Consider the following 17,313-nt stretch of genomic DNA (forward strand, 5'->3'; position numbering starts at 1 on the left):
CCTCAAGTCACCAATGTAATTCTGTGCCACAGAGAACCATCTCCATCCCACAGAGGCTGGTGCCCCAAGTGTCCAGCAGCTTGGAAGGGCAGCCATCCTGCTGGTGAAGCACCATGAAGGCAGGCCGCTGACCGGTCTTGCTAACTGATGGATTCTGACATCTGAAAAGAGCCCAAGGGGCAGACACCCAGCTTCAGTCTCCCCTGCATGCTAGGAAGAGAAACTCTCAAGGGTAGAAGAGAGATAGCATTTCCTAAGCCAAAGAAGGAGCTAGGTCTGCTGCTCAAAGAGGCCACCAAGTGCCCTGTGAAAGGGGGACCTTGCCAAGGCAGTCCAGGAGCATGGAGGTGGCTTCAGGTCCTCAGCCTCCAGGGAGTTAAACCCTTAGTGCTTGCCTCTTGAGAGCTGACATCATTTGACTGTCCCCTTGCCAGAACCAGGCATCTCCCACCCTCAGCAGCTAGTCCAGGTGGAGGGGGCACCAGGCTGTGAGGCAGACAAGTGATCTTCTCTCTGGCCTCACCCAGGGGACTGGAATGCCACGTTTCGATCAGCTTGTTCAGGAGAATATGAAGTTCACATGGCCATCTGGCTGCATCCCTTGGCCACATATGTCACTCATCAGTTTGTGTCATTGGGGAAGTCACTTGACCTGCCGCAGTTTGTGTCCACCTCATAGGATCTGGGACTATATCAAGTGGAAAGTTGGGGCTTGGCATATAAAAGCACTTTATAAAGGTTGGTCTTGGTGCCAGCAACAGTTGTCATTGATAAAACTACTGGGTGCAGGCCGGCCGCGGTGGCTCACGCCTGTAATCCCAGCACTTTGGGAGGCTGAGACGGGCAGATCACGAGGGCAGGAGATCGAGACCATCCTAGCTAACATGGTGAAACCCCATCTTTACTAAAAATACAAAAAAATTAGCTGGGCGTGGTGGCAGGCGCCTGTAGTCCCAGCTACTCGGCAGGCTGAGGCAGGAGAATGGCGTGAACCCAGGAGGCGGAGCTGGCAGTGAGCCAAGATCGCGCCACTGCACTCCAGCCTGGGCCACAGAGCCAGACTCTCTCTCAAAAAAATAAATAAATAAATAAAAAATAACTACTGGGAGCAGGGGCCTTAATTCAAAACAGCCCTGAGTCTTGAGCTCCTGGGCTCAAGTAATCCTCCCGCCTTGGACTCCCAAAGTAGTGGGATTACCGATATGAGCCACCTCACTCAGCCCTGATAATCTTTCAGTACATGGCTTTAGAGAACCAAAGCCTGGAATGGTGCTGCATCCCCAACTCCGGTGAAAGCCAGCGATGCTCAGTGTTTTTTGCCCTCCCTGCACCACCCACAGGCCACTGAAGTTCCCCCTCACTAATCCCTGGTACCAGCGCAGACTCTGGAGTAGAAACAAGTCAGGCTGGAGTGGATGTGTGGAGGGGCCAAGACCACAGCCCCTTCCTCACAGGTGCAGCCACGGGCCCTCTCGATCTCCTATCAGCTGTGGGCCCTGCTCTTGGAATTCCAGGGTGAGCCGGCCATTCCCTCAGGGGATGAGTGTTCCCAGTTACTCAGCCCCTCCTGACCTCTGATTAACCACACGTGCTTGAAAGATTTGCTAATGTTTACTGAATTGCTAATTTAAATTCTAGCTGTGGCCTAAAACAGGCTATTGGATTTCAAAGCCTTGGAATTCTGCTGGCCTGGAGATCCCCCTGTAAGGAAAAAGACTTCCATTCTAAATGCAGTTGGAGCCACCAATGCCAAGAATTAAATTATGGATTGGCATCCATATTTCATTGTGAAGGGATTATTTAAATACAGCAAAAGTCAGTCAGCCCCATTTATCGCTCAGTAATGAGCTACAGTCTTTCAGAGGGGGATGTGGAGGAAAGCTTCAGCCCAGGAGCTAAAAGAACAGTTGGTTGAGAAGTCCCTGGCGTCCAAGTGGGAGCACCAAAAGACATTTAGCTTCCTTCCATCCCATGCACAAATACTTCTTCAGCACCAGCCATTGCCCAGACCCCCTCCAGGGAGTGTAGCAGCTAGTGATACCGGTTGGGGCCCCTTGTTTTGGGAGCTTACAGTCTGGACTGGGATGCTTCAACACAGTCAAGAATGGCAGGCACTGGGGTGGGGCTGGGGATTGGGGAAATATAGAGAGGGACTGGGAGAGCAGCCGGGAATGAGGGGTCAGGGGAGGTCTCACTGCAGAGCCCGGGGGCCCTGTGTATCTTCCATGACCTTACAGGAATTCTGAAAGACTGAAAACCAAGATTGATTTTCTTCCCCTGAAGACACTCATTTAGTCAAGAGTTTGCATTCAGAAAGCGTGACTACCTTAGGCAGAAGGGTTCCAACGAGAGAGTCACGGCTCTAGCAATGTCATGGCACTTCCGAGCAATTTGACTTGTGCTGGGAGAACACTACGGCCCCTTCCGACAATGACCACCACCACCATAGCTTGGATCTGTGAGGCATGTTGCGCACAGCCCCATGTCCCTCCCAGATACCCTGGGAAGGGGCACTTAACCTGCAGGTGGTTAAGTGTTCTTCATATAAGGCAGAAACCTGAGACTCAGAGAAGGGAGGTGATCTGCCCAGGGTCACACAGTTTAATATTTGGCAGAGCTGGGCTTTAAACCCAGTCTCCACAGCACTAAAGCCCAAGCTCTTTTTGTCAGGCCAAGTTGCCCTCATTCTGCTCTTCATGGTAACAGCATGCTTTTTCTTTCATGGTTTTTCGTTTTCTCCTCTTCCTTCCCAGCGTCTTAAAATTGTGTTGGAAAATGGTTGTACTAGTTTCCCTTCATTCTGCTTAATAGTCAGAGGATCTTCCGACGTCCCCAAAACAGCCAATCCTGAGTTGTTTCTCTAGGCTAGTCTTCTGAGATGCAGCATGTAGCTTCTTGCTGGTACTGAAAGAATTTTAGAATTTTAAATGTGCCTGGATATAGCACTAAAATTACCATCACAATTATCTATTGCTGAGTAACCAACCACTTAAATTAACTTCATGGCTTAAAATAGCTATGGGAATTCATTTTGCTAGCAAATGTATAATTTGCCCAGGGCTCCATGGGAACAACTCCGCTCCACATGGCATCAGCTGGAGTGTATGGACTGGGAGCTGGCTTTGGGCCTGCACCTTGGTTTCTCTCTGTGGGTGTCTCCATGGCTACTTGGGCTTCCTCACAACATGGTGGATAGGTTCCAAGAGCATTTTTATGACCTTGCCTCAGAAATCACAAAGCCTTTCGTGGTCTTTAGCCTCCCACCTGGGCCCTGAACTCCTCGAGGTAGGGGCCAAGCCTCATTCTTAGTATGGGTACTTAGTGCCTAGTACAGAGCCTGGCCCCAGTGGGCACCAGACTGTGCACCTGCACATGTGAGCTGAGCTGGACACCAGAGCTCTGGAACTCACAGGTCTGACTGTGAGAAGAACTCACACTTTGGAAACATCCACAGCTATGTCCCAAGGGTGCTGTCAGAGAGCTCTTGGCTTCCCGCCATCACCTGGTTCTCAGTGATTGTCTATCATCTGCGTGATCAGGCAGAGCCCAGCTGGCCAGCAGCTTAGCCTAGTGCTGCTCCCCACCCTTGGCTGGGCCTCGTAAAGACCTGAGTCCCTTTGTGTAAAACTGTGGAAAGAGACTCACTTATTTCTTTATTCAATTTTAAGTGTGCAAATAACATACCTATTTTCCCTTTGGAAAATCAGAGCAGTGTGTAGAAACTAAAATCGGCCTGTAATTCCAGCACTTTGGGAGGCTGAGGTGGGAGGATCCCTTGAGCCAGGAGTTCAAGACCAGCCTGGGCAACATGGCACAACCGCATCTCTACAAAAAATAAAAAATTACCTGGGCATGGATGGCACATGCCTTTAATCCCAGTAGCTTGGGAGGCTGAGGTGAGAGGATCACTCGAGCCTGGGAGGCCGAGGCTGCAGTAAGCCATGATCGTGCCCCTGTACTCCAGCCTGGGTGACAGAGTGAGACCCTGTCTCAAAGAAAAAAACAGAAAGAAAAGAAAACTAAAATCACCTTGGAGCTTCTTTTTCTACTCATCAGTATGTTCTTGAGACTTGGCTCTTTTGAACTCTCTGGAGAGCGAATTCATTCCATGTCGTTGCTCCTTGGTGTTACACAGAAGGAATAAACACGTTTTAGTTAGGCTTTCCCTTGCTGGAAAATTGAGTCTTCACAGTCTCTTGGCCCACACGTGTGAGTGTTTTTCTTGGGAACATACCAATTGCTAGGTCATAGAATGTGAAACTTTCGGTTTTAATAAATAATGCTAATTTGTCCTTCAAAACAGCTATGCTAATTTATTCTCCCACTAGCAGCTTTTGAGAAATGCCAGTTTCTCTGCATCCTCATTACACCTGATGTTATCAGACATGTTTATTCTTGTCAATCCTATGGACAGAAGATGGTATTTTGTTTTGATTTGTTTCAAGGTTTCCCACAAGGATGGCTCTGTGTGTGTGTGTGTGTGTGTGTGTGTGTGTGTGTGTGTGTGCTTATTGGCAGTCCCCATTCCTGGTTGCCCCCTTCCCCTCGTCTGTGAATGGCCTATGCAAATCCTTCACATTTACTAGTGTATCTTTTGCCTCTTAAATCAATGGATGATTGATCTGATCATTGTCTTCTGATAATTTTCTGAATAGAATCCTAAGCCCCACACCCGTAGAATTGGAGATTATATGGGCAGTGAGATCTGGGGATGGTGGATGGATGATCAGGAAGCCTCATGTCACCTGTCATCTGCACTGGCCTCTCCTTGCCATGGCCACTCCTGAGTGTCAGGCAGGGAGGCTGCCACATACCACGACAGAGCCGCCTGCCACCAAGTCCTTCCCATGGTACCTTAGCACTCAGCATACTCCTGCTGGCTGCCAAAACGTACACATGAAGGCTGCAGGCAGAGGCTTTAGAGGGTGGGCCGAGTTGGATTCCATTCAGCAATTCTCTCCTGGATTTATCCTCGACCTAAGACCCCATGGCAGTCCCAAAGTGACTAGCCCGTGTCCCCCAGGGCTCCACAGCCAGGGTGTGGAGCAGCCAAAGACTGGGGCAGGATACAAGAGTTCCCTAAAATGATACCTGAGGGGACCACAAAGGAGTCACCCAAAAATGTTGATCACCAGCATTTCCTTGATCTCCCTTGCGAATGGCATTCACTTGTAATCCGTAGAAGCCAGTTCATTTCTCCTTAACTGCCCCACAGCCTCTGAAAAGTGAGAGGCTCCCTCCCTGGGATCCTTCCTGTCTCACTGCTGTGGCCGCATTTTAGTTTTCTTATGAAATCTCTCACTGTGTTGTCACAGGGCTTTGATGTCTCAATTACATTTCTGAAAGCTGTTCTGTTCTGGGGTTTTATCCTTCCTTTTTTGTTCTTTGTGGTGGAGGTGGTAAGTCTTTCTTCCGCTGAAGCCCCTCAGGCAGCCAGGCCCTATGAGGGAGTCGCACTGCCTGGGACAAGCCCCACTGACACTGACACCTATCACTGTGTCCGTTTTCCCAGATCAAACTCTCAGATGCACTTCTTTTGTGAATGTGGAAACAGAAAGTAGTCAAGTTGTCCTGTGTAGAGTGAGGAAAGGGAAAGGAGAGGAGGGGGAAGGAGGACAGAAGGAGAAAGGAAAGAACAGGTTTATTGTTTTTGTTCTATTTTTAAAGAGCAATTTTTAAAAGATTCCCGTTGAGAGAATGCTTTAAGTTTTGTTTGTTTGTTTTGAGACAGGGCTCATCACTGTCACCCAGACTGGAGTGCAGTGGTGTGATCATGGCTGTCTATAGCCTCAACCTCCCTGGGCTCAAGTGATCCTCCTGCCTCAGCCTCCTGAGTAGCTGGGACTATAGGCACATGCCACTACAGCCAGCTAATTTTTCTACTTTTAGTAGAGATGAGGTTTTGCCATGTTGCACAGGCTGGTGTGGAACTCCTGGGCTCAAGTGATCCACCCATCTCAGCCTTCAAAATTGCTGGGAGTATAGGCATGAGCCACCGGCCCCGGCCTGTTTTAAGTATTGAGTAAAGAAAACAAACCCTACACTACCACAAAGAAAATGTTTGTAAGAATGAATATGATGACTTCCTTTTTTAATAATGTAAAAGACTAGTCATCTAGAGGATCATCCAATATGGAACTAAAAATTTATCCTAAGATATACATATTATTATACATTTTATGTTAATATAATACATTTCATAATATATTAAAACACACATATTTTATTTTAATTTTTTTTAGAGACAGGGTCTCACTGTGTTGCTCAGGATGAACTCTTGGGCTCAAGCAGTCCTTCCACCTTGGCCTCTCACAGTGCTGAGATTGCAGGCATGAGCCACTGTGCCCAGCCCTAAAATATATTTTTTTAAAAATATTTTCAAATACCTGACTGGACTGTTGGGAAAGGAAAGAAGATTCTTGCTGTAGATAATAAGAAAGTACAACTGGGCCAGATGTGGTAGCGCATGCCTGTAATCCCAGCATTTTGGGAGGCCAAGGCAGACAGATCACTTGAGGCCAGGAGTTCGAGACCAGCCTGGCCAACATGGTGAAACCCTGTCTCTACTAAAAATAAAAAAAATAGCCAGGGGTGGTGGTGTGCGCCTATAATGCTAGCTACTAGGGAGGCTGAGGCAGGAGAATCACTTGAACCTGGGAGGCAGAGGTTGCAGTGAGCTGAGATCGTGCCACTGCACTCCAGCCTATGCAACAGAGCGAGACTGTCTAAAAAAAAAAAAAAAAAAAAAAAGGTACAAATTCAATAAAGCCTATCCGGTGCTGGGATTTGCTATGGGGGCACCTGGCTGACTTCAGGGGTCATGTGCTAGAGAGAATAGAGGGAAACACGAGGCCTGTAAAGACCGAGAGGACCAACTGGGTGACGTCCAGACGAAATCAGAATCTCAGACAGTTGACACTGTTGGAGGATTGAACAGAGGCGTATGTTGCTGGGGGTACCCGAAAAAGGAAAGAGAAGTTTATCTAAATTAAAACTCTGTGCTTTTAGATCAGGATGAAAACTAAAAAAGGAGAGGGGGGAAGTCCTTGGAGAATGCATGAGCCCAAGTTTGTTATTGTGTGTTTCGGCCAGAATTGATACCATCCATGTTACCCTTCTCCTCCACCACTAAAGTTGAGCCAAATATCTGGTTAAAGTGCTCCCAGCAGAACCTTTTGGGGTGATGGAAGTATTCCACAACTGGGATGTAGTAATGCATAGCTGTAAATGTACTAAAACTCAGCACTATCCAAAATAGTGAACTCATGGAGTCAACCCAGGTACCCATCAGTGGTGGACTGGATGAAGAAAATGTAGTACATATATACTATGGAATACTACACAGCCGTAAAAAAGAACAAAATCATGTCCTTTGCAGCAACATGGATGCAGCTGGCAGCCTAAGCGAATTAATGTGGGAACAGAAGACCAAATACCACATGTTCTCACTTATAAGTGGGAGCTAAACATTGGATACTCATGGACATAAAGATGGCAGTAGGAGACACTGTGTACTGCCAAAGGCGGGGGGGTGACAAGGGTTGAAAAACTATTGGGTACTATGCTCAGAAAAAGAAAAAATTACTAAAACTCAAACTGTATACTTAAAATAGGGGAACTTTATGGTATGTAAATTATAGTTTAATAAAACTGTGAAGAAACAACAAAACATCTCACCTACCCTCATCTAATCAGAGACTTGTTAAGGTTTTGGCACATTTTCTCTGTACTAGTGTCTCATTGTAGGGATACTTTTTTTTAAAAACAAACTCATGGTAATAACATTTTTATCCTCTGTCATTTAAAATTATGTTTTTCACAGTCATTGCAATTATTTGTAAAACATGATTTTTAACTTGGGCTTATTATATGTGTTTCAAAAGTATGTCTTGAATACTTTTCTCATTTTAAAATAATTTTAAACAGTAGAGTAGAACATAGAACAAAAATGAAAGTTCTCCCCTTAATACTTCTCCCACATACACACTCCTACCCCCAGTTCTCACCTCGCTCCTCATGGGGAACCACTGTCCACAGTTTGGTTAAACAATTTTTAAATGGGTGTATAATTTTGCTTCTGGTGGGGAAAAAAAAATGTACTCAAATAGTTCTCCTGTTTGGGGACATTTAGGTTGTTTCCGGACTGAGCTTTCTCATTTAAAACGTAAGTGGCAGAGGATTACATACACCAGTAGACTGTAGATCTAATTGTCCTATGTTACTCTGGTGATTTCCAAGTCAAGCGTAGGCATTAAATCAGACATTAAATTTGGGGATAACTTTCTTTTTCTTTCTTTTTTTTTTTTTTAGACAGGGTCTCGCTCTTGTCACCTAGGCTAGAGTACAGTGGTACACTCATGGCTCACTGCAGCCTCTAGCTCCTTGGCTCAAGCAGTCCTCTCACATCAGCCTCCTAAGTAGCTGAGAGGCTAATTTTTTTTTCTGCTTTTTGTAGAGACAGCGTCTCACTATGTTGCCCAGGCTGGTCTTGAACTCCTGGGCTCAAGCAGTCCTCCCACCTCAGCCTCCCAAAGTGCTAGGATTACAGGCACGAGCCACCACACCCAGCTAGGGATAACTTTCAAGTAAGAGAAGGAACCTAGCATATGCAGAGGAGTCCTATGCACAAGACCCCATGCTTTTCCTGCCTTTTCTCATTTGACGCACCAACCAATTCAAGATAAGGGACATAATTCTCATTTTACAAATGGGAAAACTGGTTCTGAAGGGCCAAGTGCCAAACACATCCAATGCACATCCACATACAACAGTGCAGGGCTTGGCTCTAAATTGTCATATGCTGAGTTGAGGGCTTGGTGATTCTCTCGTGGCTCAGGGGACTCTTGCTTTACTGTCTTTATTAACTAGGTGAACTGAGTTTAACCATTTACTTAATTAGGTGAACTCAGTGTAACCATTTACTTAATTAGGTGAACTCAGTTTAACCATCACAAGTGTAAACTGCCATCAGTCTTTAAAGAAGCACAGAAATGTTACTGAGGTTCTTGGTTTAAGTAAGTTCCATTTGTCTCTTTTTGGCTTTGTTGCCTGTGCTTTTGAGGTCTTAGTCATACATTTTTTGCATAGACCAATGTCCAGAGAGTTTTCACCTAGATTTTCCTCTAGAATTTTTGTAGTTCTGGGCCTTACATTTAAGTCTTTAATCCATCTTGAGTTGGTTTTGTATACAGCAAGAAAGAGGGGTCCAGTTTCATTCTTCTGCATATGATTATCCAATTTTCCCGGCACCATTTGCTGAAGACGGTATTCTTTCCCCAGTGTATGTTCTTACCAGTTTTGTTGAAGATCACTTGACTGTAAATATGTGACTTTATTTCTGGGCTCTCTATTCTGTTATGTTGGTCCATGTGTTTTTCTTTTTGTTATTTTTTGAGATAGGGTCTCATTCTGTCACCCAGGCTGAAGTGCTGTGGTGCGATCTTGGCTCACTGCAACTTTGCCTCTCAGGTTCAAGTGATTCTCCACCTCAGCCTCCGGGGTAGCTGGGACTACAGGCACACACCACCACGCTCAGCTAATTTTTTTTAGTTTTTGGTAGAGACAGTGTTTCACGATGTTGGCCAAGTTGGCCTTTAAGTCCTGACGTCAAGTGATCTGCCCACCTCGGCCTCCTAGAGTGCTGGAATTACAGGCATGAGCCACAGCACCCAGCCTATATATCTGCTTTTATACCAGTATCATGCTGTGTTGGTTATTAGAGCCTTGTAATTTGAAGTCAGGTAGTGTGATGCTTCCAGCTTTGCTCTTTTTTTGTTTGTTTTGAGACCAAGTCTCTGTCACACAGGCTGGAGTGCAGTGGCGTAATCGTGGCTCATTGCAGCCTTGAACCCCACTGGGCTGAAGCCATCCTCCCACCTGAGCCTCGTGAGTGGCTGAGACTACAGGTGTGGGCCACCACACTCAACTAATTTTTTGCATTTTTTGTAGAGGTGGGGTTTTGCCATGTTGCCCAGGCTAGTCTCCAGCTCCTGAGCTCAAGCGATCCTCCCTCCTTGGACTCCCAAAGTACTGGAATTACAGGTGTGAGTCACCACACCTGGCCTAGCTTTGCTCTTTTTGCTCAGGTTTGCTTTGGCTATTTGGGCTCTTTTATGGTGCCATAGGAAATTTAGGATTTTTTTCTAATACTGTGAAAAAGTTGGTATTCTGATAGGAATTTGCATTGAATGTGTAGATCACCTTGGGTAGCGTGGTCACTTTATATCATTTCTTCTGATCCGTGAGCGTTGGATGTGTCTCCATTTGTTTGTGTCATCTTCAGTTTCTTTCTTGGGCTGCTGATTGTTTTGTTGATGTTTTGGTTTGGTTTGGTTTGGTTTTTTGAGACAGAGTTTTGCTCTTATTGCCCAGGCTGGAGTGCAATAGTGTCATCTCGGCTCACTGCAACCTCCACCTCCCAGGTTTAAGCAATTCTTCTGCCTCAGCCTCCCAAGTAGCTGAGATTACAGGTGCCTTCCACCACACCCAGCTAATCTTTTGTAGTTTTAGTAGAGACGGGATTTCACCATGTTGGCCAGTCTGGTCTCGAACTCCTCACCTCAGGTGATCCACCTGCCTCGGCCTCCCAAAGTGCTGGGATTGCAGGCATGAGCCACTGCACCCAGCCATAACTGGTTGTTTTTAAGCTACGGTTTGAGCACCTAACATGCAGTAAGCAATGGACAGATGCTTTATGTACTTTATATGCTTTATATCAGTCCTTACTAGTAGCAGTTTGAGGGAGTGAGCATTATCTTTATTATCCAGATGAGGGATCTGAGGTCCAGAGAGTCAAAGAAACTTTCCCAGCGTAACTGGCAGAGAAGGGACTCAGACCTAGGTCTGTGTGACTCTAGGCCTGGGCTCTAACCACTGAGCTCTGCTCCTGGTAGAATGAGAGTCAGCTTTGGTGTCTCTATCACCCCGGGCAGCCAGACTGTGCCTCATTCTCTTCTCACCTTCCTCCTCCTAGATAACAGCGACTTGATTGCATGTACAGTGATCACCAAGGACGGTGGCATGGTCCAGCGATTCCTGGCTGTAGATATTTACCAGATGAGTTTGGTGGAGCCTGATGTGTCCAGGCTTGGCTGGGGAGTGGTCAAGTTTGCAGGCCTATTGCAGGTAAGATGGCCAGGAGCTCTGGAATCTCTTCTCAGTTGGCTACAAACACACACACACACACACCTCCACACACAATTATCATCTTTATCATTAATTTCTAATGATATTATACAAGGTATATGTGAACAAATTGTCACCCAAAAAAAAAGCTAAAATATCACATAAATGCTCAGATATAGAGCAAAGTCCTTTTTGACCAAAACCCTCAATTCTTACACCTCCCCTCCACAGGAGATAACCTTTATTATCAGTGTGACCTTTCCAGATCTGTTTTTCTGCCAAATGCATATATAAATGTAACTACATGTACTATTTTTAAAAATTATATACATATACTTGAGAGCATATGTGCGTGTTTTTTATATCACATTGAATATGTTTTAAACTTTGCTTCTTTCATTCAATAGTATGTCTTGGAGAGCCAGCTACATTAGTACAGTAGACCTCCTGGTATTCTTTTTCACTGCTGTGTGACTATAGCAAGGCATGTTTAACCCATGCCCTGTCGACTATTTCCAGTTTTCTGCCTTTCCAGACGGTACTGCCATGAACGGAATCACTCTGACTCCTTTATGCACTTGGGCAAGATTTCCCTAGGCAGATACCAGGAAGCTGGGGTGTACTAATTTTAAGTGTTAGTAGACACTGCCAAATACCACTCTAAAATGATTGTTGCCACTGGCATTTTTGAGAATTCCCTTCCGCTCAACATCAGTCCAGCAGAGCTAGGCTCTAACTTGCCAAGTACCAAGCTGGGGCCTGGGTTTTGGGGTTTTTTTGTTTGTTTGTTTTTTGTTTTTAATGTTTGCCAATGTGGGCCGGGCGTGGTGGCTCGTGTCTGTAATCCCAGCACTTTGGGAGGCCAAGGCAGGTGGATCACTTGAGGTCAGGAGTTCGAGACCAGCCTGGCCAACATGGTAAAACCCTGTCTCTACTAAAAATACAAAAATTAACTAGGCATGGTGGCAGGCACCTGTAATCCCAGCTACCCAGGAGGCTGAGGCACGAGAATCGCTTGAACCCAGGAGGCAGAGGTTGCAGTGAGCTGAGATCGCGCCACTGCACTCCAGCCTGGGTGGTACAGTGAGACCCTGTCTAAGAAAAAAAAAAAAAAAGTTTGTCCACGTGATAGATGACTAGTACCAGCTCTTTGAGTGAATAAAGCAAAGAATCAGAAGGGTTGAAAGCAGCCTCCCAGCTCACCCCTCTGCCATACCCTTTGTCCCCAGATGTCCAGCCGACACTTCACGCCTGAGCTTCGCCCTACTTCAAGGCAGTCCATTTCTTTGCCAGCCAGCCCTGGTTTCTGGAAGGGCCTTGCTCAGGCTGCCCCACCTCTGCCTCGCCATAGCCTGACCTGCTGTCTGTGTCCTGCTCTCTGCGAGAACCACCCACATACTTGAAGCTGCTGTTACAGCCTCTTCCCCAACCTTCTCTTCTTCAGCATCTTTCTATTGTAAAAGTGTCTTTTACAAAGTATAATGTAAGAAACAACTTTAGAAGAATCTTTCATTTAAAAAAACACTCCATGGGCCAGGCGCGGTGGCTCAAGCCTGTAATCCCAGCACTTTGGGAGGCCAAGGCAGACGGATCACAAGGTTAGGAGATCGAGACCATCCTGGCTAACACAGTGAAACCCCGACTCTACTACAAATACAAAAAATTAGCCGGGTGTGGTGGTGGGCACCTGTAGTCCAGCTACTCGGGAGGCTGAGGCAGGAGAATGGAGTGAACCCGGGAGGCGGAGCTTGCAGTGAGCCGAGGTTGCGCCACTGCACTCCAGCCTGGGCGACAGAGCGAGACTCTGTCTCAAAAAAAAAAAAAGCACTCCATGCAAGACATTGTCCATTAAGTGACTCATGCTTATCTATCTAGGCTTTACCTAGGCTTGTGATTAATTTCCATTAGAATTTAGTGTCAGGCAGGTGTTTTCCTCCCCCAAAGAATTAATATGTGTCTTCCATCAGACAATGAAAGCCACATAAACCTTTTTTTTTTGGCCGTCTTCCAATGGATACTATTTGTCAGGTCTTTACTATACCACACTCCCTGCTTTAAATGTGGAATACCTCATCTAATCCTTACTGTCACGTTTTGATGGGGGTGTTGTCTCCAAAGAGCCCACACCAAAGGTAATGCCTGAGAACCACAACCATCTTCCGCTGTGAGCCTTTTCCAACGTTGTCCCCACCTCTTTTAACATTTCTGACTTTTGTGTTCATCCCCTCTCAGGCTTTTATATCAGATCACCTGAAACCTTCATGGGAGCAGATTCTCTATGCAGAATCCGTTCTGAGGTTTTAAACTGGGTGTGTCTTTTTTAAAATTCGCTACATGTTCGTTTCTTCTCCACCTTCAAAACACAGCTTCCTTCACATCTCTGCTCAGTGACTTTCCCTATTCCTTTCTTTTTTTCTTTTTTTTTTTAATTTGAGACAGAGTCTTGCTCTGTCACCCAGGCTGGAGTGCAGTGGTTCGAACTCGGCTCACTGCAACCTCTGCCTCCCTGGTTCAAGCGATTCTCCTGCCTTATAGCCTCCTGAGTATCTGGGACTACAGGCACACACCACCATGCCTGGCTAATTTTTATGTTTTTAGTACAGACTGGGTTTCACCTTGTTGGCCAAGCTGGTCTTGAACTCCGACCTTGTGATCCACCCACCTCGGCCTCCCAAAGTGCTGGGATTACAGGCATGAGCCACCATGCCCAGCCCCTGTCCCTTTCTCAGGATTAACTTTTCCCTTTGGGGACCAGAAGTTTCTGAAAGACATACAAATGGTTGCCAACGATGTCCCCTTCTTAGAAGAAATAAGGAAGAAATTGAGGAGTAGATGAGCAACTATATCTAAGATCATGCCAGATGGTAGTAGTAATTTTGGTTCATTATCTCTGGCTTCTTAGGAGTAAGAGTTTGCCTGTTGTGTTTCCTGTGGGCCCTTGAAGACGCTTGTATGGGGTACCCTGTTTTTCATGACCCAAGTCCTCATGGTAAACAGGCACCAGCCACCACCACCAGCATTCTCTCCTTTGGGATACTCTGTGCCTCTTCCTACACTGTCTTCTTCCACTGGGTCTGGTCTGCCTTGTGCCCATCCATGACTCTTTTGGACTTGGGAGGCTGTTGATCTTAGATCAAAAGCAGAGTTGAATTTGGAGACCTCTTTCTAGATGCCTCATGATGCCACAGCTCCTAGCCACCCCCCTCCCAAACCCAACAAATGCCCTTTCCTTTGCTTCTCACTGTGCAGGACATGCAGGTGACTGGCGTGGAGGATGACAGCCGTGCCCTGAACATCACCATCCACAAGCCTGCGTCCAGCCCCCATTCTAAGCCCTTCCCCATCCTCCAGGCCACCTTCATCTTCTCAGACCACATCCGCTGCATCATCGCCAAGCAGCGCCTGGCCAAAGGCCGCATCCAGGCAAGGCGCATGAAGATGCAGAGAATAGCTGGTGAGTAGCCGGACCCTGGCAGGGTGTCCCCTGACACTTGGTGGGGCAGGGCTTTCTGTAGTTCTCATATTGACCTTGAGAACCCCCATAGCAAAGAAGAAGATACCTATGATTCAGGAATTGTTTTATATGAGTACAAAGAAGTCCCATTTCCTGGGTGTTTGATTTCTGCTGAGTTTCTAGGGCTGCATGGAAGAGAAGAAGAGCCCTCCCTAGCAGGCAGGAGGCCAGCAGTAAGTAGATATCAGTGTGGGACCACTCTTCTCAGCCCTTCACACTGAAATTCTCAAGCATGTGTTAACAAAGTGCTTTGACATTCATCTACCACCTCCGATCCTTAAAATAACTCTGAAGTTCTGTAGGGCCTGCTCTGCCCATTTTACGGAGAAGGAAACTGAGGCTCAGGGACTTGCCCAAAGTCATGCAGGCAGAACCCACAGGCAGAACTTCCTACTCTAAAGCTTACCCCTTCCTCCTTCCCCTTCCCAGTTCTTAGAAGAGGCAGCCCTACTTGGTGAAAGGCTGGAACCCTTGGAAGGAAGTCATTTTACATTTCACGGGGTTTGTGGTGAATTTCTGAGGAAGCCCAACACTGCCTAGTGTTAGGAAGGCCAAGATTTCTTAGAAGAAAAGGCACAGAAATGAGAGAGATGCATTCATTGGGCAGGAAGGCAGGACTTTCTCCTTGGCGTGGGGGGAAGGCATTCTGTCAACTCCTACAACTCCTACAATTTCAAACAGTCTTTCTCAAGATACCCAGTGCCATTTAGTTCAGGCACCAGTGGTCATCCTGGTGGCTGCTGAGAGGATTTTAAGCCCACCTGGGGATGTGGGCATGCTTTCTCAAGGGATAACTTTAAAATAAGCCCTTGGCCAGGCACAGTGGTTCATGTCTGTAATCTCAGCACTTTGGGAGGCCAAGGCGGGTGACTCACTTGCTCCCAGGAGTTCGAGACCAGCCTGGGAAACATGGCAAGACCCTGTCTCTACAAAAAAATACAAAAATGAGCCAGGTGTGGTGACACATGCCTGTAGTCCCAGCTATTCGGGAGGCTGTGGCGGGAGAATCACTTGAGCCTGGGAGGTAGAGGTTACAGGGAGCCGTGATTACACCACTGCACTCCAGCCTAGGAGACAGAGTGAGACCCTGTCTCAAAAATAAACCCTCAGAGGGCCAGTTTCTGGGCACTACCGATGCGATGATTTACTGTGCTGATTTGCACAGTCCCACATCCCACGTCGTCCCCGTCTCATTTCTCACTTAGCTGAAACTTGGCCTACAAAATCATTACTGAAGCATTTTGTAATGTGCAAAGTGACTTAAATCATTCAGCCCTTTCTTTCAAGATTTATTTTCAGGGAGTTGTTTCCCCCACCTCCCCCGCCGCCCCACGTAAAGCAATTTCTCACAGCTGGCATGAAGGCCAAATACTTCATTTGAAAATTGAGAATTATGCTGTAAAGTGGCTGTTAGAACTAACGCCTTGGGTATTTCTTAAATTGATTTTAAAAAGCCCCTCCAAATGGATATATTGGGAGATTTATTTATTGGAAGGGAGGACAGTGGCTAAGACAGATAAACACCTACTCATAGTTACACATGTACATGCACATACATATTTTCACATGCTCCTTCACATGTGCAGATATACGTACACACATATATGTGTGAACTCTCTGGGCAGACTCGGCCCCACTCACTGGCAGTCTGAAACAGCCTTTGTCAGGATCCTTTACACATGGAAGCTGAGAATCCAAAGTAGAAATTGACCTAGCATCCATTCCACTCGAGGAGCCCGGGCTCCTACACCTTTCTGCTTGGTCTCAACCTTGGCCTGAAGCCCTCACTTGGCATCTGCTTGTGCCTTGAGCCTCAGTGGGATCTCTGGTGTTCCACTGTTCTCTCCACCTCAAGGCTGCCTGCCGCCCACTTGGCATCTCCTAAGTGACGTGCCTGGCAGGGCCACAGCCACTACAATGTCCCCCCACAAATTCTCACCACCCCTCTCTATCCCACATGCTCAGAGTGAACCATGCTATTGTTTGACCGTAGCCCTCCTGGACCTCCCAATCCAGCCCACCACTGAAGTCCTGGGGTTTGGACTCGGCTCTTCCACCTCCACTCAGCACCTGCCTTTCCGCTTCTACGACCAGGGGCGCCGGGGCAGCAGCGACCCCACAGTGCAGCGCTCCGTGTTTGCGTCAGTGGACAAGGTGCCAGGTGAGCCAGCCCCCTGCCCTGCTCCGCAGCTCGTTCGTCATGGTGGGCGTTCAAGGGCTTTCTCTCTGTGGAGCCTGTGTGAGCTGCCCTTCCTCTCTCAGAAGCCCAGTCGGCTGGCAGCACCGGCTTCTTAGAATTTATCAAAGCGCGGCACGAGATTAAACCCGGCCCCCAAAATAAATTTTGACTTTCCCTTTAGTGTTTGGTTTGGTTTTCCAGAGATTTGTTGGGTATGTGGAAGAACTTCTCAGAATTGACTAAGAAGTTTCTTGGAAATTTCTTGGAAACATTTAAATGATTAATGATGAAGTTGTGGGACAGTAGTTTCCTTCTCCACGTGAGATGACTAGAAAGAGAGAGTGTGTTTGGTTCCGATTACAACCTCCTGAAGAAGTGAGACTTCAGAAGGAGTGGACAGCTGACCTATAGACAGCAGGGCCTTCTTTGTCCACTCCTTCCATATGAGGGCATCTCCTCCCACTGTTGCCAAAGGTCATCTCGAACCCTCCTCCTC

General features: G+C 46.9%; 1 protein-coding gene across 5 annotated transcripts in view; it reads left to right on the forward strand.

The window, feature by feature from the left end:
- CLEC16A (C-type lectin domain containing 16A) overlaps positions 1 to 17,313 on the forward strand; it is a 236,563-nt gene that overhangs the window by 162,932 nt on the left and 56,318 nt on the right. For all 5 annotated transcript variants that reach the window (XM_023231082.1, XM_023231083.1, XM_023231085.1 and 2 more), the window contains 3 exons: positions 10,973 to 11,124; positions 14,374 to 14,578; positions 16,632 to 16,799. In XM_023231082.1, the coding sequence (XP_023086850.1) occupies positions 10,973 to 11,124; positions 14,374 to 14,578; positions 16,632 to 16,799 (525 nt within the window). The remainder of the gene's footprint in view (positions 1 to 10,972; positions 11,125 to 14,373; positions 14,579 to 16,631; positions 16,800 to 17,313) is intronic.

Source organism: Piliocolobus tephrosceles, chromosome 17 (genome assembly GCF_002776525.5).
Source record: "Piliocolobus tephrosceles isolate RC106 chromosome 17, ASM277652v3, whole genome shotgun sequence".
Taxonomy (NCBI): domain Eukaryota; kingdom Metazoa; phylum Chordata; class Mammalia; order Primates; family Cercopithecidae; genus Piliocolobus; species Piliocolobus tephrosceles.